Genomic DNA, 23242 nt, shown 5'->3' with positions numbered 1-23242 from the left:
ACCCACTGGGTATGTGATGAAAGAAATAAAAGCTGAAATAAATCACTCTCTTTAGTATTATTCTGACATTTCACATTCTTCAAATAAAGTGGTGATCCTAACTGATCTAAAACAGGGGATTTTTAGTAGGATTAAATGTCAGGAATGATGAAAAACTGAGTTTAAATGTATTTGGCCAAGGTGTATGTAAACTTCAGACTTCAACTGTACCCTTCTTTTTTGTTGTTGTTTTGTGTGTGTCTTGATGTCTGACAGGTCCTTAAACACTACTCTGCCTTCTCCTGTCACTCCGATGATAGAAGCCCTAGGCAGTGTGTGTGTGTGTGTGTCTTGATGTCTGACAGGTCCTTAAACACTACTCTGCCTTCTCCTGTCACTCCGATGATAGAAGCCCTAGGCAGTGTGTGTGTGTGTGTCTTGATGTCTGACAGGTCCTTAAACACTACTCTGCCTTCTCCTGTCACTCCGATGATAGAGGCCCTAGGCAGTGTGTGTGTGTGTGTGTCTTGATGTCTGACAGGTCCTTAAACACTACTCTGCCTTCTCCTGTCACTCCGATGATAGAGGCCCTAGGCAGTGTGTGTGTGTGTGTCTTGATGTCTGACAGGTCCTTAAACACTACTCTGCCTTCTCCTGTCACTCCGATGATAGAGGCCCTAGGCAGTGTGTGTGTGTGTGTGTGTGTGTCTTGATGTCTGACAGGTCCTTAAACACTACTCTGCCTTCTCCTGTCATTCCGATGATAGAGGCCCTAGGCAGTGTGTGTGTGTGTGTGTCGATGTCTGACAGGTCCTTAAACACTACTCTGCCTTCTCCTGTCACTCCGATGATAGAGGCCCTAGGCAGTGTGTGTGTGTGTGTGTGTGTGTGTGTGTGTGGCGCTGGTCCTGAGTTGAAAGGCTGTCACGTCCCCAGACTAAACACAGCAGAAGGGGTGGGTGTGCTACAGACACCATTTGTAAATGAGAGACAGACAGACACTGTCAAATACACACAACTACAAACTCAGGACAAGAACATAAACCAGATGTTTTTCCCTCTCACCTTAAATAGCCTGCATTTTCCATAACACAATGTGTTACTATTCTATTAAGACACACTCAAAATGTCATACAGGAACTAAATAGAGCAATACATAACTACGCTGAGAGTATAAAACATGAAGAACACCTTCTCTTTCCATGACGGACTGACCAGGTGAATCCAGGTGAAAGCTATGATCCCTCATTGATGTCACTTGTTAAATCCACTCCAAATCAGTGTAGATGAAGGGGAGGAGACAGGTTAAAGAAGTATTTTTAAGCCTTTAGACAACTGAGACATGGTGTATGTGTGCCATTCAGAGGGTGAATGGTCAAGAAAATATGCAAGTGCCTTTGAACCAGGTATGGTAGTAGATGCCAGGAGCACTAGTTTGCGTAAAGAAGTGCAACGCTGCTGGGGTTTTCACTCTCAACAGTTTCCCACGTGAATCAAGAATGGTCCACCACCCAAAGGACCTCCAGTCAACTTGACACTACTGTGGGGGATCATTGGTGTCAACATGTGACAGCATCCCTGTGGAACAATTTTCGAAACCTTGTAGAGTCCATGCCCTGATGAATTGAGGCTGTGCTGTGGGCAAAACAGGTGCCACAACTCAATACTAGGAAGGTGTTCTTAATGTTTTTGTACCCACATTGTTTATTTTCCACCATTGTGTAGCCTAAGTGATGGGCAACCTACAAACACAACCCAAACGCACCCTTACAATACAGGAAAACCAGTTGGTGTATTTACACAAATTAGAGAGCGCGTCGTCATCATCCATCCCATAACCAGGCTGTATTGAGCCATCATATGATGCCCACATGTGTACTACAACTTCTCGTCTAGACCATATATCATAAAGCCTATGTAATCTGACATCATGTCTGTTTGAGAAACTCGAGCCAGGCTTCTGAGGGAGCTCTGGCGTTCTTTGGATCAAGCAGTAGCCTGCTCCACTTTGATGTCTGATGATAGATCCCACCCAGACTCTGCGTGTTGACTGAGCCAATGGGTATAAGATACTGCAGGATCTAGAAGAAAAAGAAACGCACACCTATTAATAAGAGGTGCTGGCTAGCGGAGTAGAAAACTTGAAAATAAAAGAGCTGCACACTCTAGGAGCTCAGATGCAAAAAATGTAATTACTAACGTTTCGACAGCCAAGCTGTCTTCATCAGGGTATAATAAGATACTGCAGACCTGGACCAATGACAGGCTGGTTAGTGGATGCACTGCGGACATGGACCGCCGGACACAGTTTGTGTGCAGCGCAGGTATGCTTGAGTTTACTATTCCATAGAATGTCAATGGTAATCAAATGCAATATATTGAGTGTCATTTTAGGATATAGGGAAGAACCACATAATCTGTTGCGTTGTGGGCAGAATGTTGCATTTGGACGTTTGTGACGTTAATTGGGGTGGTTTATGGTCTGGCATCACCGTGGTCACCCTCCTCGCTTCAGTCACCGCCACACAACAGGCTATCGCTCAACGCTGGTTGCACACAGCTCCTTATATCAACACACACACACATACTACATCTGGTTCGTCCAGCTGACCCTCCTACTGTGCCCCCTCCCCCCTTCTGCCCCCACCTCTCTGGATTGTTACAATTCCCCCTTCCCTCCCTCTCTCCGTTGGGGTGAACTGAGTGACTTACTCCAGGGTCTGAGTCGGCACATTTCCTCCAGTCGGCCTACGCCCACACTCAGAGAGAGGAAGCCCAGTGCAGGGGAAACACGCTACCTCCCCTGGGCCCCTGGAACTCTCTCCCTGGAGCCCCTGTTTGAACCAGAAAAGCTAACCTGGTACTCTTTTCGTAGATTACACTGCAAGTCAGATAGAAATGTGATGTGTAGAACATACATGATTCTCTGTCACTTAGAGTAGGGAATCGTGCCAGTTCTATACATCATATTTCTACCTTAATAATCCTCTAAACTCCGTGAAGACTAGAGTCGGCCTGCAGGCCACGATCACCCCAATCAAAAGGGTGAACATCATATCAAATCACGGTCATAGAAACGCAATGAACCTTTAATAAACCTGCAATAAAACACTCATGCTTCTGGGTCCTTTCCCCTGAGAACCCAACCCATGTACTGTAAGATGATGAGGTCAGTGGCTGCATTAGCTTATGATGAGAGACCAGCATTCGCTATCCTGGTCTGTAATTACCAGGGCTCTGTGTTCCACGGGGAATGCCAAGGGAACATCACAGTGGACTATATCCTCTCTATCAGTTACACAGGTGGTTTACAAGCAGATGTGCCAAACCACAAACATCTGAGTCGGACTGATCTGACCTCAAAACCTACCCATCATCTGAGAGAAGGGAACCAGAGTCTGTAGTTCATAGAGAGAGGCAGTGGAGAGGGAGAGAGAGGGTAGGAAGGAATGGAGAGAGAGAGAGAGAGGGTAGGAAGGAATGGAGAGAGAGAGAGAGAGAGAGAGAGAGAGAGAGGGTAGGAAGGAATGGAGAGAGAGAGAGAGAGAGAGAGAGAGAGAGAGAGAGAGGGTAGGAAGGAATGGAGAGAGAGAGAGAGAGAGAGAGAGAGAGAGAGAGAGAGAGAGGGTAGGAAGGAATGGAGAGAGAGAGAGAGAGAGAGAGAGAGAGAGGGTAGGAAGGAATGGAGAGAGAGAGAGAGAGAGAGAGAGAGAGGGTAGGAAGGAATGGAGAGAGAGAGAGAGGGTAGGAAGGAATGGAGAGAGAGAGAGAGGGTAGGAAGGAATGGAGAGAGAGAGAGAGGGTAGGAAGGAATGGAGAGAGAGAGCGAGCGAGAGAGTGCAAGAGAGCGAGAGAGTGCAAGAGAGCGAGAGAGAGCAAGAGAGCGAGAGAGAGCGTGAGAGAAAGAGAGAGTGAAGCTCCTCCAGTATCTGTGTAAGGGGATAATTACAGAGCACTCGACGTGAAAGCACACCACTGAGGGGATGGAGGGAAGAAAAAGAGAACAGGAGAGGATGGTGGTTAGAGGCACTGGATTTCAGGTTGGACTCATCTTTCTTGGAGGAATGGAAGGCCTGAGGAGACTTGGTGGTGCCCTCCGCATCTCATCCCAACCTGGACTTTAGTTATGTCACCAGCCATTTGCATTCAACCAAGAAAGAAAGAAAAGTCAAAAGAGGATAGCGTGGCTGTTGTAGTCTATCAGAGTCCGAAGGAGGTTGATGAGATGAGCATTTGGGCTCCCATGCCATACCTCACACGTTTGTGGTAAAGCTAGAGCAATCCATGCATTGGCCTAATGCCGAGTTATCTGCTGTGACGCTCAAAGGGAAACCGCTCCACTTAGATTGACAGCTCCTAACCAGACAGTATTTAAAAGCATCTATTCCCATTAGACTCCACCCAGCACAGACCACAACCCCTTTTCCACCCTTTCTTCCATCAGTTACATTTCCAGTCATGTTGTTGATGGCGTTTTTCTCAAGAGCTACTCTTGCGCCCCTCCCAATTTGACCCCCCACCCCATTTGGCATAGCCAGACCCCAACAAAACCCTCTCGCAGTGGTGTTTGTTCTATCTGGATCAAATGTATATCTTCACCCCAGACAGATAATCAAACTGGCTAACCAGCTCATCCTCTTATAGCTGCTAAGCCTTTTATATCAGGCTGAGGGCTAATCTGAAATGATCAACAACATTAGTTATTGCCCTGAGGATTATTACCAAGGAAAGCAGGAGTGGTTATTTATGATTGCTAATAGTGCATGCATTCGGAAAGTAAATCAGATGGCCCTGCAAAACCAATGTTACATCAAGCCTAATCTTGGTTTACGATTTATGTTTTCGTAGTCTGTCCACATGCAATTATATCATGTCAAAAGGCTTTGGATTTGTGTTGGATAAAGGCACAGTCAAACTATATGATAGCCACACCATATGACAGTCACAATGCATGATACAAGTCTTATATAAGTCTACATATGGCTCTTCATCACGATGGTTTTCCAATGTGCATAAGGCTATTGACAGGAATGGAGAGGCGGCCAAGGATCTCCAATTTGGGTTGGAATTAAACTCTGTGCTTGCATGCCAGTTCACTGACAGATTGACTTTGATGAGGGGGGATTATGAACTCATTTTTCTTCCTCTCTTCTCCTCCTCTTTGGATCGGGTTTTCCTGCCATTGAAAGGGGGGCTCCTGTTTATTTTTTGACACAAGAAAGCCTTTAAAAATCCATCATCATTGGGGTGCTGAGTGGGGTTCTAAAAGAGAGGGGGACCCCCTTTTGCTAAAACAGAACCAAATGGGCCAACGAGCGAAGGGGGCCAAATTGCTGACATCATGGCCACATCACAGGCAACCAACGCGGTGCCAATTAAAGCCACATCGTCTGAGGGTTTCCGACCGAGGGGAAACTACGATAATAAACACATTAACACTCCATTCATATTGCCCCCAAAATGGCACCACGTAAGAGTTTTAGAAACAGGGACAGAAAGTGAATTCTTTCCAACTGCCAAGTTTGCCTGCTGCTAGTACCCACCCAATGGTGGATAGGCTGATCACAATGCAAAACTTAAAAACACCCTCTCCATGTCCCAGCCCTTGAGCCAAAACACACTTCCCACATTCTCATGTGGCGTGTAGATGAGATTACAGCATTACTACACAATGGTTGTCTGTCGGTGACCCTACCAAATGTTAAGCTGCGATAAATTGCCTAGCTACCTGATACCACACAGCTGCCAACCCGAAGACAGAGGAGAGTAGCAGTGGAGCCAGGTTTTGTTATTGTAGGGATACGGTCTCCTGCAGAGAAACAAGAGATATGGAGCCACTTGGTGTTGTCATACCACGACTGTGTTGTAAGATTTTCCCTGAGAACAACATTACCTCTAGGTTGACCTTAGGTATGTGGGCCTATGCAACGGATGAATTGCGTGACACCACCACAATCATTTGTGTAAGTAATATCATAGAAACATTGCTTAATTTGTATAGAATAAACCTAATCTGAGGCCAAAATCTGATTTAGAGTAAGATTGGAAAATAAACAAAAGCGTTCCATGACTGTTATGATATATTATAAACTATAATGCCCTGATTGAATTGATGGTACAGCAACAAAAGTAATCCACCCAAATCAATGAGCGTGTAAAACTCATGCACACTATACTGTAGCAGCTCCAAGTGCGCTCCCCTGGAAAGAAACTGTCACTGGTCACTTCGTCCCGCGCCAGCTGCGCCCAGCGACCGTTCAATCCAGTGATTATCGTGCGGGACTGCCTGAACGCTGAGAGGGCTGCTATTCATCAGTGTTGCCCGGGGTCAGAAAGGGGAGAGGGCGGGGAGATCTCAGGTTGCAACTAGCTACGCTCTAGTCGCGACGCATAATTCCATGGACAACAAAACCACGACCCTAATGACACTGTCAGGAGCCAGCGGTGGCCAGCAATCTTCCCAGGCTCCAGCTCGCAGCAACCTCTCGCTCTCTCTGTTATGAGAGTTACTATTATTACAGAATAATTCATTTAATGAGTTGTCATTATAGCAAAGCTGCAATGACAATTTACAAGGCGTGGTGATAATGATTTGCAACAATGCATTGTTTATTATTAGGATATAACGTTACAGTACTATACAATAATAGCCCGAATGCATCATCAGGGAATTATATGTCATTATATTTTCCCTTCCAGTAAGTGTGTTGGCTATTGAACTCGTTTCGTTTTAAAACCAGCAGCTCTCAAGGGGAGATAGTAAATAGATGTGTCAGACACATATCAATATTTACAGTGGCCAGCTGTTGAAGCCCTGAACCAAAAGCGCATGCTGACGTTGGAATACACTCACCCCTGGAAGCGAACAAAATGGGATCGCGCCGCATGGTGGCTTCCCAACGCATCTAAATCCCAGCAAACAGAAGCAGGCGAGTGGCCGGCAGCTGTCGAATATCAATAAAATCCCTCTCTCCACGGGTCAGCGGCCAACGACGGAACACTTGTCTATAGATTTGCCCGGCGATACCAGCTCTGAACAGTCTTTTCACCACCGTGCGCTTTACGACCAACCGGCAACGTCTCCGTCACTAGTCTCTTAAACAAACTTTTCTCCGGCTCTTTTCCCCTCTTTGCTTCCTTCCGTCCTCCTCCCTCTTACAAAACCTACTCAAACTGCCTGTGTCTGCATGGTCTGCTCAGCTCAGAAACGGATCTTGTTTGAATGCTCGCATCTGCCGTCTGTTACGGTGCTGACAGGCGGCCAATAATGAGAGGGCTAGTCGTGCCTTGCAAGCAAGCGCGCCGAGGGCAGACTGAACTTTTCGAATATCTCCCCCTCTCTATCTTTGCTGAAAGGTGAGACGCGACCCCTTTTCTCTCCGCCCAGCTCTCCCTCGGGCTCGTATTCCAGTGTGCAGTTAACTAAGGGAAGCATATTTAAACACACCAGGCAGGCAGGGCTAGCCCAGTTCTGAGTTCTCCCCCTTTTCCTCAGTGGCAGATGGGTTATTGAACTCAGGCTGGCTCGCCCCTCGGGATGGGGGGGAAATCGGCAGTTTATGGTAATAGTCGGTAATTAAGGACCGTCCGCGTCTCTCACTGTACCCGTCACACGGTTGTGTGTCCAGAGGGGAGAGCAACAGCCAGCCAATGACAGATATGAGAGTGGGGCTCAAGTTGAAATACAGGGATACTGTATAATACCTCACCCAACTCAGACTCAACAAAACCATGTCTGCTGTATTGCATAGTTTAGGTAGGCTGAAGCCTAGAAACGCTGGTTCAGAACTGAAGTTTTACCATGTGTAAATTGACACATTGAAACTAAATCATATGTAATTAAGGCTTTTCTGGACTATAAACTAAACACTTGAGGGTGTGTGCCTAGCTATGCAAAAACAAACCAACCTAACCTTCACTTCTACTGTGTGTTAGTAGATTAGAGGTTTGGGTTTGGTAAAAAAAAATTGTCAGAAAAGGACCACACACATTTTGGGGTAGGAGCTGATTTATTTGGGCAGGGCTGTCAAAACAAGGTGGTAAAATCCTCAAAAAGAAGGCCTGTGGATTTTATCTCACTCACATCTCACTTTTCTTTTCCAACAAACAGTCAAGCAGAAACAAAAACACAGCAAGACACAGGTTGTCAATGATGTAGAGTATTTTTAAGGCCTTAGTAGACCCGAGATGGCATTCCTTACAGCTAGTGTTCATTATGGTATGCAGGGTATTATGGTATGCAGTCCAAATGCACCTACCGTGGGTTAATTGCAATAGTGGGAGGAGTGCTTCTTGAGTTGAGCGCAGACTTTAGGTAGTGTGAAATAAAACCACAAATGTTGCTTCAGGGGAGGAAGCTGAGCTTTAGGGTGGTGAAGGAATTAACTGGTTGCACTGATTATAGTGTTAAAGATGTGGTGCAACGAATGGGCCAATTGTGTGTGTGTGTGTGTGTGTGTGTGTGTGTGTGTGTGTGTGTGTGTGTGTGTGTGTGTGTGTGTGTGTGTGTGTGTGTGTGTGTGTGTGTGTGTGTGTGTGTGTGTGTGTGTGTGTGTGTGTGTGTGTGTGTGTGTGTGTGTGTGTGTGTGTGTGTGTGTTAGAAAGGATATGAGCTATAGTGTGACCATGCAAGGTGTGAACCTTCAAACTTGTTTGACTGCACACCCTCAAGTGTTTGTGGAATAATAGTGAAGACATCAAAACTATGAAATAACACATATGGAATCATGTAGTAACCAAAAAAGTGTTAAACAAATCAAAATATATTTGAGATTTTTCAAAGCAGCCAACCTTTTGCCTTGACAGATTTCCCCACTCTTGGCATTCTCTCAACCTGCTTCATGAGGTAGTCACCTGGAATGCATTTCAATTAACAGGTGTGCCTTGTTAAAAGTTCATTTGTGTAACAGAAACATTTCAACATCAACTGTTCAGAGGAGACTTCGTGAAATCAGGCCTTCAAGGTCGAATTGCTGCAAAGAAACCACTACTAAAAGGACAACAATAATAAGAAGAGACTTGCTTTGGCAAAGAAACACGAGCAATGGACATGTTTAGATTTTTGGTTCCAACCGCCGTGTCTTTGTAAGGCACAGAGTAGGTGAACGGATGATCTCTGCATGTGTGGTTCCCACCGTGAAGCATGGAGGAGGTGGTGTGATGGTGCTTTGCTGGTGACACTGTCTGTGGTTTATTTAGAATTCAAGGCACACTTAACCAGCATGGCTAACACAGCATTCTGCAGCGATACGCCATACCATCTGGTTTGTGCTTAGTGGGACTATCATTTGTTTTTCAATAGGACAATGACCCAACACACCTCCAGTCTATGCAAGGGCAGAATGCTGTGGTAGCCATCACACCACCTCCTCCATGCTTCACGGTGGGAACCACACATGCAGGGCGGCAGGGTAGCCTAGTGGTTAGAGTGTTGGACTAGTAACCGAAAGGTTGCAAGATCGAATCCCCGAGCTGACAAGGTACAAATCTGTCGTTCTGCCCCTGAACAGGCAGTTAACCCACTGTTCCTAGGCCGTCATTGAAAATAAGAATTTGTTCTTAACTGACTTGCCTAGTAAAATAAAGGTAAAAAAAATCAATTTTAAAAAGGGCTATTTGATCAAGAAGGATAGTGATGTAGTGCTGCATCAGATGACCTGGCCTCCACAATCACCCGACCTCAACTCAATTGAGATGTCTTGGGATGAGTTGGCCTGCAGAATGAAGGAAAAGCAGCCATTAAGTGCTCAGAATATGTGGGAAATCTTTCAAGACTGTTGGAAAAGCATTCCAGGTGAAGCTGGTTGAGCGAATGCCAAGTGTGTGCAAAGCTGTCATCAAGGCTACTTTGAACAAAAAAAGAAATGTCCCTTTTTCAGGATCCTGTCCTTCAAAGATAATTCGCTAAAAATCCTAATACCTTCACAGATCTTCATTGGAAAAGGGTTGAAACACTGTTTCCCATGCTTAATTAATGAACATGCACCTGTGGAATGGTCGTTAAGACACTAACAGCTTACAGACGGTAGGCAATTAAGGTCATAGTTATGAAAACTTAGGACACTAAAGAGGCCTTTCCACTGACTCTGAAATACACCAAAAGAATGATGTCCAGGGTCCCTGCTCATCTGCGTGAACATGCTTTAGGCATGCTGCAAGCAGGCATGAGGACTGCAGATGTGGCAAGGGCAATAAATTGCAATGTCCGTACCGTGAGACGCCGAAGACAGCGCTACAGGGAGACAGGACGGACAGCTGATGGTCCTCGCAGTGACGGACCACGTGTAACACCTGCACAGGATCGGTACATACGAATATCACACCTGCAGGACAGGTACAGGATGGCAACAACAACTGCCCGAGTTACACCAGGAACGCACAAACCTTCCATCAGTGCTCAGACTGTCCGCAATAGGCTGAGCGAGGCTGGACTGAGGGCTTGTAGGCATGTTGTATGCTGGTCCTCACCAGACATCACCGGCAACAACATTACCTATGGGCACAAACCCACTGTCGCTGGACCAGACAGGACTGGCAAAAAAGTGCTCTTCACTGATGAGTCGTGATTTTGTCTCACCAGGGGTGATGGTCGGATTTGCGTTTATTGTCGAAGGAATAAGCGTTACACCAAGGCCTGTACTCTGGAACGGGATCGATTTGGAGGTGGAGGGTCCGTCATGGTCTGGGGCGGTGTGTCACTGCACCATCGGATTGAGCTTGCTGTCATTGCAGGCAATCTCAACGCTGTGCGTTACAGGGAAGACATCCTCCTCCCTCATGTAGTACCCTTCCTGCAGGCTCCTCCTGACATGACTTTCCAGCATGACAATGCCAGCAGCCATACTGCTCGTTCTGTGCATGATTTCCTGCAAGACAGGAATGTCAGTGTTCTGCCATGGCCAGTGAAGAGCCCGGATCTCAATCTCATTGAGCATGTCTGGGACCTGTTTGATCAGAGGGTGAGGGCTAGGGCCATTCCCCCCAGAAATGTCCGGGAACTTGCAGGTGCCTTGGTGGAGTTGTGGGGTAACATATCACAGCAAGAACTGGCAAATCTGGTGCAGTCCATGAGGAGGAGATGCACTGCAGCACTTAATGCAGCTGGTGGCCACACCAGATATTAACTGTTACTTTTGATTTTGACCCCCCCATTGTTCAGGGACACATTCTATTTCTGTCAGTCACATGTCTATGGAACTTGTTCAGTTTATGTCTCAGTTGTTGAATCTTGTTATGTTCATACAAATATTTACATGTTAAGTTTGCTGAAAATAAATGCAGTTGACAATGAGAGGACGTTTCTATTTTTACAGGATTCCATATGTGTTATTTCATAGTTTTGATGTCTTCACTATTACTCTACAATGTAGAAAATAGAATGAGTAGGTGTGTCCAATCTTTTGGACTGGTACTGTACGTTGACCCAGGTTATCACTCAACCAACCAAGTACAGTGTATACAAATAGTGTTGGATCTGTGACATCCACTTGTATAGATCATATATCGTCACGAACGCTGCAGAGCTTTGCTCCAAAGCAATATCAGTTCCCATTGGCTGTAGTACTAGTGACCGTAACATTGAGGCAATGACAAGGAAAGCCAAAAGTACCAAAGGCAGGGCCCTACAGTTATTTATGAGAGATCATACGAAATGTTCTCTCAGAACTCTTTTGTTGAAGTTGTAAAACATATATGTTGATCTGATGTTTATATGGAGGTGAATCCAGGAGGCAGCACTTGGGAGTATTTGTACAAATATGATTGCCGATTGTTGACACGCATGCGCCTCTTAAGAAACGAACTGTGAGAACTGTTAGAGCCCCCGGGATCGATGATGAATTGAAAAATGGTATGGTTCAAAGAAATTATGCAAAAAGGGCGGCAAACAAGTCAGGATGCTCAACTGATTGGTTGACATACTGTACATGTAGACATTTTGTGACTACATTTTTTTTCATTTCAATGACTATTTCACTGGGGAAGTGGACATACAGAAGTGAAATGACAACATTGAACAATGAATCATCATATTTGCGCATTGAATATCTAATCATGAAAGAGAAGGATTGACGTTTTGAATTTGGCCAAGTTTGTGTGGAAGAGGTGGAAAAACGGTTGTTATCCATCAATAATGATAAGCCACAGTAGAATTGCAACAAAGTGAATATGCTGCCGAGGTTACTGTATTTGTTCCAATCTCTGCCCATAGAAATCCCACTGAAACAGTTAAGGGATAAACAGATATCAAGGTTTATCTGGAACAGTAAGAGACCAATAATTAGATATACTGTACAACATTACAATTACCAAAGAAACTGTGGAGGTATGGCCTTACCAAACCTAAAATATTTTTTTGAGACCTCTGGTGTGTTGGTGAAATTCAGAGTACGAATCCAAATGGAAAGGCATCGAGACTACTTTGACAGAAATACCCATACAGTCAGTTTTGGGAAATAAGGACATGGTAAAAGAAATATACAATAGACAAAATCAGTGGATTAATTTCTCTCTTAAGACATGATTTTAGGTTAGTTAAGCAAATTCATTTAGACCGAGGTGTCAAACTGCCGAGTTGGCCCGCATATTACCCCAGCTTCATCCCTGCAACTCAGGACAGCAGGTTTAAACAATGGACGCAGAAAGGCATCACATCATTTTGTACAATTATAAAGAATGGGGACCTGGAGAACTTCCAGGACCTAAGTAAAAAACATGGCTTGGATAAACAAGATTTTTACAGATACCTACAAGTTCGACACTATTTTTTTAAGGCAGATAAAAGTGATTGACCCTTGAGCACCGTAAAAATGTATCCAAGTATTCACTAACGCATACAACTTGGGGAGTAACAAAAACACTATTTCAAATCTCTACTTGGGTATTCTATCAAATAAACATTCTACAAACTATATTTATACAGAAATGGGAGGAGGAACTTAACATTGAAATAAAGGATGAAACATGGTTGAACATATTTGAGACTCAACTAAGCTCCACCAACTCAAGGTCTTGGAGAGAATTCTGTTGGAAGAATGTTATACGCTTCTTCATAACACCTAAACTGAAATCAAAACAGACCGACTCCCAACACCCTTGTTGGAGAGAACACCCTTCGTTGGGCTATCAAGGGTGGATCACTCTCATATCTCTTGGTCCTGCCCCGCAATCGAAACTTACTGGGAAAAATAAGATCGAACATTGGAAAAATAATGGAATTTGACATAGAACAAACGTAAATGTATTTGGGTGAAATACCTGATACTTTTCTCTATTGGTGTAAATTAACTGTTGAAGGTCCTACTGGCAGCCAGTACAAAGGCTGTCACTAGGAAATGGCTACAAAAAGACCACTCCCTCCCAACCCCCCTCCCAGGAGTAACATTGGAATTATCATGGTCAAGTCATGTTGAAAAAGTTTGTGAAGATAGGGAGAGAGGTATGTCTGTTATAAAAAAAATTCATCATTTTTTTGACACAAAGATCAACTGTACTAGTTGTTCAGGTTCGGATCTTGTCCCATCTTGATTACTGCCCGGTAATATGGTCAGGTGCAGCAAAGAAAGACCTAACGCTACAGTAACGCTACAGCAGGCTACAGTAACGCTACAGCAGGCTACAGTAACGCTACAGCAGGCTACAGTAACGCTACAGTAACGCTACAGCAGGCTACAGTAACGCTACAGCAGGCTACAGTAACGCTACAGCAGGCTACAGTAACGCTACAGCAGGCTACAGTAACGCTACAGCAGGCTACAGTAACGCTACAGTAATGCTACAGTAACGCTACAGCAGGCTACAGTAACGCTACAGCAGGCTACAGTAACGCTACAGTAACGCTACAGCAGGCTACAGTAACACTACAGCATGCTACAGTAACACTACAGCAGGCTACAGTAATGCTACAGTAACGCTACAGCAGGCTACAGTAACGCTACAGTAATGCTACAGCAGGCCACAGTAACGCTACAGCAGGCTACAGTAACGCTACAGCAGGCTACAGTAATGTTACAGCAGGCTACAGTAACGCTACAGCAGGCTACAGTAACGCTACAGCAGGCTACAGTAACGCTACAGCAGGCTACAGTAACACTACAGTAAAGCTACAGCAGGCTACAGTAACACTACAGCATGCTACAGTAACACTACAGCAGGCTACAGTAATGCTACAGTAACGCTACAGCAGGCTACAGTAACGCTACAGCAGGCCACAGTAACGCTACAGCAGGCTACAGTAACGCTACAGCAGGCTACAGTAATGTTACAGCAGGCTACAGTAACGCTACAGCTACAGCAGGCTACAGTAACGCTACAGTAAAGCTACAGCAGGCTACAGTAAAGCTACAGCAGGCTACAGTAATGCTACAGCAGGCTACAGTAATGCTACAGCAGGCTACAGTTACGCTACAGTAACGCTACCGCAGGCTACAGTAATGCTACAGCAGGCTACAGTAACACTACAGCAGGCTACAGTAACACTACAGCAGGCTACAGTAACACTACAGTAACACTACATCATGCTACAGTAACACTACAGCAGGCTACAGTAATGCTACAGTAACGCTACAGCAGGCTACAGTAACGCTACAGTAATGCTACAGCAGGCCACAGTAACGCTACAGCAGGCTACAGTAACGCTACAGCAGGCTACAGTAATGTTACAGCAGGCTACAGTAACGCTACAGCAGGCTACAGTAACGCTACAGCTACAGCAGGCTACAGTAACGCCACAGCAGGCTACAGTAACGCTACAGCAGGCTACAGCAGGCTACAGTAACACTACAGTAAAGCTACAGCAGGCTACAGTAACACTACAGCATGCTACAGTAACACTACAGCAGGCTACAGTAATGCTACAGTAACGCTACAGCAGGCTACAGTAACGCTACAGTAATGCTACAGCAGGCCACAGTAACGCTACAGCAGGCTACAGTAACGCTACAGCAGGCTACAGTAATGTTACAGCAGGCTACAGTAACGCTACAGCTACAGCAGGCTACAGTAACGCCACAGCAGGCTACAGTAACGCTACAGCAGGCTACAGTAACGCTACAGCAGGCTACAGTAACACTACAGTAAAGCTACAGCAGGCTACAGTAAAGCTACAGCAGGCTACAGTAATGCTACAGCAGGCTACAGTTACGCTACAGCAGGCTACAGTAATGCTACAGCAGGCTACAGTAACACTACAGCAGGCTACAGTAACACTACAGCAGGCTACAGTAACACTACAGTAACACTACAGCAGGCTACAGTAATGCTACAGTAACGCTACAGCAGGCTACAGTAACGCTACAGTAATGCTACAGCAGGCCACAGTAACGCTACAGCAGGCTACAGTAACGCTACAGCAGGCTACAGTAACGCTACAGCTACAGCAGGCTACAGTAACGCCACAGCAGGCTACAGTAACGCCACAGCAGGCTACAGTAACGCTACAGCAGGCTACAGTAACGCTACAGCAGGCTACAGTAACGCTACAGCAGGCTACTGTAACGCTACAGTAGGCTACAGTAACACTACAGTAAAGCTACAGCAGGCTACAGTAAAGCTACAGCAGGCTACAGTAAAGCTACAGCAGGCTACAGTAATGCTACAGCAGGATACAGTTACGCTACAGTAACGCTACAGCAGGCTACAGTAATGCTACAGCAGGCTACAGTAACACTACAGCAGGCTACAGTAACACTACAGCAGGCTACAGTAACACTACAGTAAAGCTACGGCAGGCTACAGTAATGCTACAGCAGGCTACAGTAACGCTACAGTAACGCTACAGCATGCTACAGTAACGCTACAGCAGGCTACAGTAACACTACAGTAACACTACAGCAGGCTACAGTAACACTACAGTAAAGCTACAGCAGGCTACAGTAATGCTACAGCAGGCTACAGTAACGCTACAGCAGGCTACAGTAACGCTACAGCAGGCTACAGTAACACTACAGTAACACTACAGCAGGCTACAGTAACACTACAGTAAAGCTACAGCAGGCTACAGTAACGCTACAGCAGGCTACAGTAACGCTACAGCAGGCTACAGTAATGCTACAGCAGGCTACAGTAACGCCACCAAAAAAATATAATGTATATTTTTTTATGTAATGTCCTTGTCCATAACTGTTCTGTACTTTGTCATGTATTTGTATGTTTTATGTGGACCCCAGGAAGAGTAGCTGCTGCATGTGCAGTAGCTAATGGGCATCCTAATAAACTAAACTAAACATGTATGTACACACATGCTGAGATTGTATCTCTTGCGTCAACTCTTTCTTGGCTGATCTGGGCTTTTGTGAAAGTCAGCGTTGACGTCAGTGCTTGGCCGCATGACTGAGATCTAATCTAATAGAGATACACACACCACTGCTGCATGCACTGTAGCCATGAAACTGTCATGTCACTGACATTAAAATATATTAGTCCCCTATCTCATAACACAGGCTGCTGCTCCATCTCTTTATATCACACTATATCATCCTCTCCGTAGAATCAAGATAATCGACTTAAACCTTAATTCATGAAAATAATTCCTCTTTGGCTCGTCCCATGGAAAATTATGTGTATGTTTGTGCGCGTGTGTGTTGGTGGGTTCGAGTTGTGTGGGCTACATAGCCAATCGGCCAGAATCACATGTCTCAAAACACATGCTAGGCTCTACGCAAAACAGCCGTGACACAAGTAACCTTCTCTCCCCCAGATTGCCTTATTGAATTAAGCACACAGAGCTGGGGGTTGTAGCACAACGCTGGCCTTGTCCCGAGTCAGTAGCACTGTTGAGAGACTGGACGTCAATGGTCTATAGAATGGTAGGAAACCAGATATTCTGGGTCACACTAACCCTCACAAACAGTCTGTCATCCTGCAATATAATGCCATGACACTGAGGGAAAAGGGGAAAGAAGAGAGATTAAGAGAAATTGAGTGAAGGAGAGAAAAATAGAGGGAAAGTAGGAGAAAGAGTGAACAATAGAGAGGGAGAGAAAGAGAATGTGAAAGTGAGTAAAGAAAGAATGTGGGGGGAGAGAACAAGTGTGGATGAGAGCGACAGGAGGAGAGAAATACAAAAATTAAGAGCGAGAGAGAGGGTGTTTGTCTCCGAGGTGGGTCAGCCTGCGGTGATGAAACTGGGCCGTGGGCCCGGTTGATAGAGGTCAGGACAGGCGTGCCGGCAGCCCCAGCAGTGCGCTCTGGGATAGCCAACTCCCCCAAAGCTGAGCCTCTCCAGCTGTGTCAATGGGCTAACGGGTCAGAGATGTGGACAAAGACCTGACGCCTTGACTGTAGGCGTCAACTGAAGCAAATGCACTGAGGACGACAGTGTGTGTGTGTGTGTGTGTGTGTGTGTGTGTGTGTGTGTGTGTGTGTGTGTGTGTGTGTGTGTGTGTGTGTGTGTGTGTGTGTGTGTGGAAAGAGCAGTCAGGACCCAGCCCATGTTGACTTTGTGTGTTAACCCCTAGCCTTAGAAAGGGAACGCTCCTATGGTATTCCAGGCACGCCTGTCAAAACAGCAGTCAACCTGCCGACCTCTCGGTGCACGACCCACCCTCTCGCTCCCTGAACCGGCGGTCACAAGAGGTTGGAGACCAGGGCCTCAGAAGGGAGTCGGGAAAGAGGGGGGTTACAGGCTGAGGAGTGGTGGCTAATGGGGGGGGGGTGGGGGGGTTAGGCCTCTTGGTAGGGGCGGTGTTAAACAAACACTCCTCTAATGAAGCGTTTAGGCCCCCTGGAGGTGCTGGAGTGATTGCTTCCCTACACAGGCTCCAGTTACACACAGGGGGGGGGCATCTGAGAGCAGTAAAGGTTTGCCACTGTGCTATGAGTTCAAATCCACCCAACATGGCAACCCACATTTACTTTATTAAGTCAGATTCAGAGTCAGCGCGGAACATTCTATTGCCTTGAACAGGCGTTATGAAATAGAGTCCCGGGGGTCCTTTTGAAGTTGTTGGCTTTGATTGTGTGGAATTTGTTTTATCAGAGGAAGAGTGGTATCTCTAGTCCACAGCAGTGGTGGGAAAAGTATTCAATTGTCATACTTGAGTAAAAGTAAAGATACCTTAATAGAAAAGTAAAAGTTAAATACTACTTGAGTAAAAGTCTAAAAGCATTTGGTTTTAAATATAGTAAAGTATCAAAAAGTAAAAGTATAAACCACTTCAAATTCCTTATATTAAGCAAACCAAATGGCACAAAAATGTTTTTGTTTTTATTGACGGATAGCCAGGGGCACAATCCAACACTCAGACATAATTTACAAACAAAGCATTTGTGTTTAGTGATTTGATTTGTTTTAGTGAGTCCACCAGATCAGAGGCGGTAGGGATGGCCTTCTTGATAAGTGTGTGAATTCAACCATTCTCCTGTCAAAATGTAACGAGTACTTTTGAGTGTCAGGGAAACCGTATAGTGTAAAAAGTACATTATTTTATTTCGCAATGTAGTGAGGTAAAAGTTAGCAAAAAATATAAATACCCCAAAAAAACAACTTAAGTAGTACTTTAAAGTATTTTTACACCACTGGTCCACAGGGAGTGTAAAACTCTAAAAACAGTCATCTCTCATTCCTGGGTCAAACTCAAGGCCACAGATGATCAAAAACACAGGACAAGAACTAAATCTCATTAACTTCCTTTTTGGCCCAACTAATCTTATGTAATCCGGAGGGCACTACAGTAGTAGTAAAACAAACCTATGTTGGCAAAGGTTTAGGGGAGATAGCGCTCTCACAACAAATACTGTACGGTACCAAGGTGTTCTTTTTCACATCCAACATAGTAATCTGTTCAACAATACAACCCGTAATGTGGGATAAGGATTTGTAGGAATTCCTCCGGATTCCAAACCATCTGCTAGTTGGCTGCATCAAAATAGCTGGCACTGTAATACTAGTCAGGATCAAAGCAGGAGTTGTTTCCCCCCCCGACTAAACCCTGGAGCAGAGCAGACCAGGAGAGGAATCAGTCTGTGTTCATCTTGGGGTCTGGGCCTATGCCGGTTCCCCATATGGGCCTGACTGACTGATTGACTGAGATGGGGGTGGCTTGGGGGGTAGACAGGATTAGAAATTAGGAGAGACCCTCAATCTACATAATGTACCACCACGTGCTGCAACAGTTTGTGTTATGCGAACGGATCCCTTGTGATGTCAGGAGATCCATCCAATCAAGAAAGTGATGCCCGTTGCCCATATTGAAATGTTGTTTGTTTTTTTAAAGCAATAAACAAACAGAGTAATGTTTGATCCATAATTTCCGTGTGGCATTTTGCCTATAGGCTGGGGGGACAGCGGCTGGATTGAGATGCGTGTGTGTTTGTACGTGTGTGTGCGGGCCTGAGTGTGTATTTGTCTATGCCCGTCTGTGTGTGCACGCATGTGTGTGTATGCATTGTTGTGTGCGTGTGTGTGTAATCCAATGATATGTACCCCCATCTCCGTTCGTCTGTCCGTACAGCCACACTGTACAGAGGATTCACATCGAGTTAATACAGTATGACCAACAGGCTCCAATTAAACCCTTTCTACAGTTGTAAACGCTCAGAAATGCATGGAAAGAAGAAAATAAATCTCATCAAAAGCCCCTTGGAATCAGGTCATGCATGTTAGTAGGTCTGTTCATTTACGAGAAGTGATTCTCAGTCTCTATGTCACGCACACACACATGCATACACACACTGTGCAGATGAGCCCATACCGTCACATTCCATGCCAGGAAGTGTGTGTGACAGTGACATCAAGCCAATATAAACGTATTGGAATAGCGCGTCAGCAGCTAGACTACAGCAAACCATAATGTGGCTTCAGGTCTGGAAGAAGCATCATCGCAGGCAATAGCCCCTTTAAGGCCTGTCTCTATTACCGGAGTGGAGGTATACTGTACTTCCTTTGATTGGAAAAAGGGAGTGGTATTGCATCATTTGACACCTCCAGATCTGCTATGCCTAGCTCAGAGTACAACAACATACGGTGCCTTGGGAAAGTTTTCAGACCCCTTGACTTTTTACACATTTTGTTATGTCACAGCTTCATTCTAAAACGGATGAAATAAAAACAATTCATCAACCTACACACAATACCCCATAATGACAAATCAAAAACCGGTTCAGATTTATTTTATATATATAATTTTTTTTTACAAAATACCTTATTTAAATAAGTATTCAGACCCTTTGCTATGAGACTTGAAATTGAGCTCAGATGCATGCTGTTTCCATTGATCATCCTTGAGATGTTTCTACAACTTGATAGGAGTCCACCGGTGGTAAATTCAATTGATTGGGCATGAATTGGAAAGGCACACACCTGTCTGTATAAAAGGTCCCACAGTTGACAGTGCATGTCAGAGCAAAAACCAAGCCATGAGGTCGAAGGAATTGTCCATAGAGCTCCGACACAGGAGGCACAGATCTGGGGAAGGGTACCAACACATTTCTGCAGCATTGTAGGTCCCAAAGAACACCGTAGCCTCAATTATTCTTATATAGAAGACGTTTGGAACCACCAAGACTCTTCCTAGAGCTGGCCACCCGGACAAACTGAGCAATCTGGGGAGAAGGGTCTTGGTCCTCTGTGGAGATGGGAGATCCTTCCAGAATGACAACCATCTCTGCAGCACTCCACCAATCAGGCCTTTATGATAGAGTGGCCAGTAAAAAGGCACATAACAGCCCACTTGAAGTTTGCCAAGACACCTAAAGACTCTCAGGCCTTGAGAAACAAGATTCTCTGGTCTGATGTAACCAAGATTTAACTATTTGGCCTGAATGCCAAGCGTCACATCTGGAGGAAGCCTGGCACCATCCCTACGGTGAAGCATGGTGGTGGCAGCATCATGCTGTGGGGATGTTTTTCAGTGGCAGGGACTGGGAGACTAGTCAGGATCGAGGGAAAGATGAACTGAGCAAAGTACAGAGAGAATATTGATGAAAACCTGCTCCAGAGTGCTCAGGACCTCAGACTGGGGTGAAGGTTCAACTTCCAACAGGACAACGACCCTTAGCACACAGCCAAGACAACGAAGGAGTGGCTTTGGGACAAGTTTCTGAATGTCCTTGAGGGGCCCAGCCAAAGCCCGGACTTGAACCCGATCGAACATCTCTGGGGAGACCTGAAAATAGCTGTGCAGTGACATTCCCCATCCAACCTGACAGAGCTTGAGAGGAACTGGAGAGAAAAATGGGAGAAACTCCCCAAATACAGGCGTGCCAAGCTTGTAGCATCATACCCAAGAAGACTCAATCCTGTAATCGCTGCCAAAGGTGCTTTAACAAAGTACTGAGTAAAGGGTCTGAATACTTAGGTAAATGTGATACGTTTTTTATTTTTAATAAAATTAGCTAAAACGTCTACAAACCTGTTTGTGCTTTGTCATTACGGGGTATTGTGTATACCACCAGTCCCGAGTGGCGCAGCGGTCGAAGGTAATGCATTTCAGTGCAAGAGGTGTCACGACAGTCCCTGGTTTGTGCACTACGTATGTTTGTGCATGAACCCCCTACAACTATTGTACATATTCGACAATAACCAGCCTCAACATTCCAAACTAGACAAATTGGCCCAACGAAAAGGAAGTAGTCAAATCCATGACATCTCTCTCTTTTCCCTCCATTACCATGGTAAATTTCACTCACACGTCACGAGCAGACCCAGAGACAGCCATAAGCGGGGCATGCGATCAATCTAGCCCATGTGTATTGGAACCATACGGATGTAGCAGTGACATTAAATGAAACATCAGAGAAGTATTTGACAGAAACCCCAGAGCGACAGAGAGGTTAAGATGTCTTTGCAACAACAGACTCAAAACACACACCACAGCTGGTCTTGAGGGGGAGAGACTAACTTTTTAACCAGTTTAGATTCAAACCACTAGCAAGAATTTTACATGCCTTTTAAAAGAATATTTGTCAAATGAAACAGCATGAGAGAGATTGAGTGAAATATAGACGTTTGAATTGCAGCAGTGAAAACCCAGAGTGCTATAGCCCATTAGTGGCTTATATCCCATCTGATAGAGCATGTTCTACTGTCGGCCTGAATGTTTGTTTGTGTTTTCAGCTCAAGCGGAAAGAGAACATAGTCGTTTATCTCAACTGTGGTCTGTTTAGTTGTGTTTACCTTTGAGAGTGAAGAGAATTTGTGCTACAGAGTCAAACCTTGGAGGTTTAAGCTACTCTATTAAAAAAAATAAAAGGGTTCCAAAAGGGTTCTTCGGCTGTCCAAATTGGAGAATCCCTTTTGGTTCCAGGGAGAACCCTTTTGGTTCCACATAGAACCCTTTTTTTGTGTTTTCAGCTCAAGCGGAAAGAGAAAATAGTTGTTTCTCTCAACTGTGGTCTGTTTAGCTGTGTAGAACCCTCTGTGGAAAGGGTCCTACATGAAACCCAAAAGGGTTCTACTTGGAACCAAAAGGGTTCTTTAAAAAAAGGGTTATCCTAGGGTTGAAGGGTTCTCTAAAGGGTTCTCTCTCCCATCACTCTCTTTTCCCTCCATTACCATGGTAAATTTCACTCACACGTCACGAGCAGACCCAGAGACAGCCATAAGCGGGGCATGCGATCAATCTAGCCCATGTGTATTGGAACCATACGGATGTAGCAGTGACATTAAATGAAACATCAGAGGAACCATTTCTAGATAGAAAAAAAGGTGCCAAGAGTGTACCTTCCATGTCTTCTATTTCTAGAGTGCAAAGTTCAGAGGGAATCCCATACATAACATGCCCTATCCTCTATTTGCTATCCACTAGTTGGTAGGCTGTGACAGTCATGGAATGTTGGATGATGGTTATATTGTTTGAATAGCATTTTTTGTCTTCTTTTCGCACATTTTCTCCTGCCCTCCGCTCCTGACTGGTTGCTGCAGGAAGGGGGGCGTTGTAGCAGAGGAGGTTGCCTAGACAACACCTTGATTGTTTGAAGAGTCCATGTAACTGCAGAAACTGACTCAACCGCATGAATTGCCGGGCCGACCCAGTCTTCAGACAGCAGTTCGTTGCACACACACACACATACACACATTTTTCTTAAAAACGCTCATGACGGTCCTTTTATTTTCATGACGACCTTCATCCATAATTGTCGGTTACACAATTATACGGAAATTGTGCCAGCCCTACTAGTTGGACAACATATTACGGTCAAGCACGCAGACATACAAGCACATCCTAAATCTTTTCCTATTCACAGACAGGAAGTTTCTTCTGAAAGGGTGAAGAGCTCATCAGATTATTTGGAGGAAAAAAATCACCTAATACCCTTTAAGCTCTTA

The 23242-nt window shown here is 45.1% G+C and overlaps 1 protein-coding gene across 3 annotated transcripts in view; it reads right to left on the bottom strand.

The window, feature by feature from the left end:
- The window catches only part of LOC109906612 (actin filament-associated protein 1-like), a 112853-nt gene that overhangs the window by 48543 nt on the left and 41068 nt on the right, over positions 1-23242 (bottom strand). The window contains exon 1 of one of the 3 annotated variants that reach the window (XM_020504411.2): positions 6833-7366. The exons of 1 other annotated variant lie outside the window; for it this stretch is intronic. In XM_020504411.2, coding sequence (XP_020360000.2) covers positions 6833-6884 — 52 coding nt within the window. In that variant the 5' untranslated portion in view covers positions 6885-7366. Of the gene's footprint in view, positions 1-6832; positions 7367-23242 lie in introns of those variants that run through there. One more of the 3 variants, XM_020504408.2, reaches the window with a different exon arrangement.

The sequence above is a fragment of the Oncorhynchus kisutch genome, linkage group LG16 (assembly GCF_002021735.2).
Source record: "Oncorhynchus kisutch isolate 150728-3 linkage group LG16, Okis_V2, whole genome shotgun sequence".
Classification (NCBI taxonomy): Eukaryota; Metazoa; Chordata; class Actinopteri; order Salmoniformes; family Salmonidae; genus Oncorhynchus; species Oncorhynchus kisutch.
This window is presented reverse-complemented; position numbering and strand designations above follow the sequence as displayed.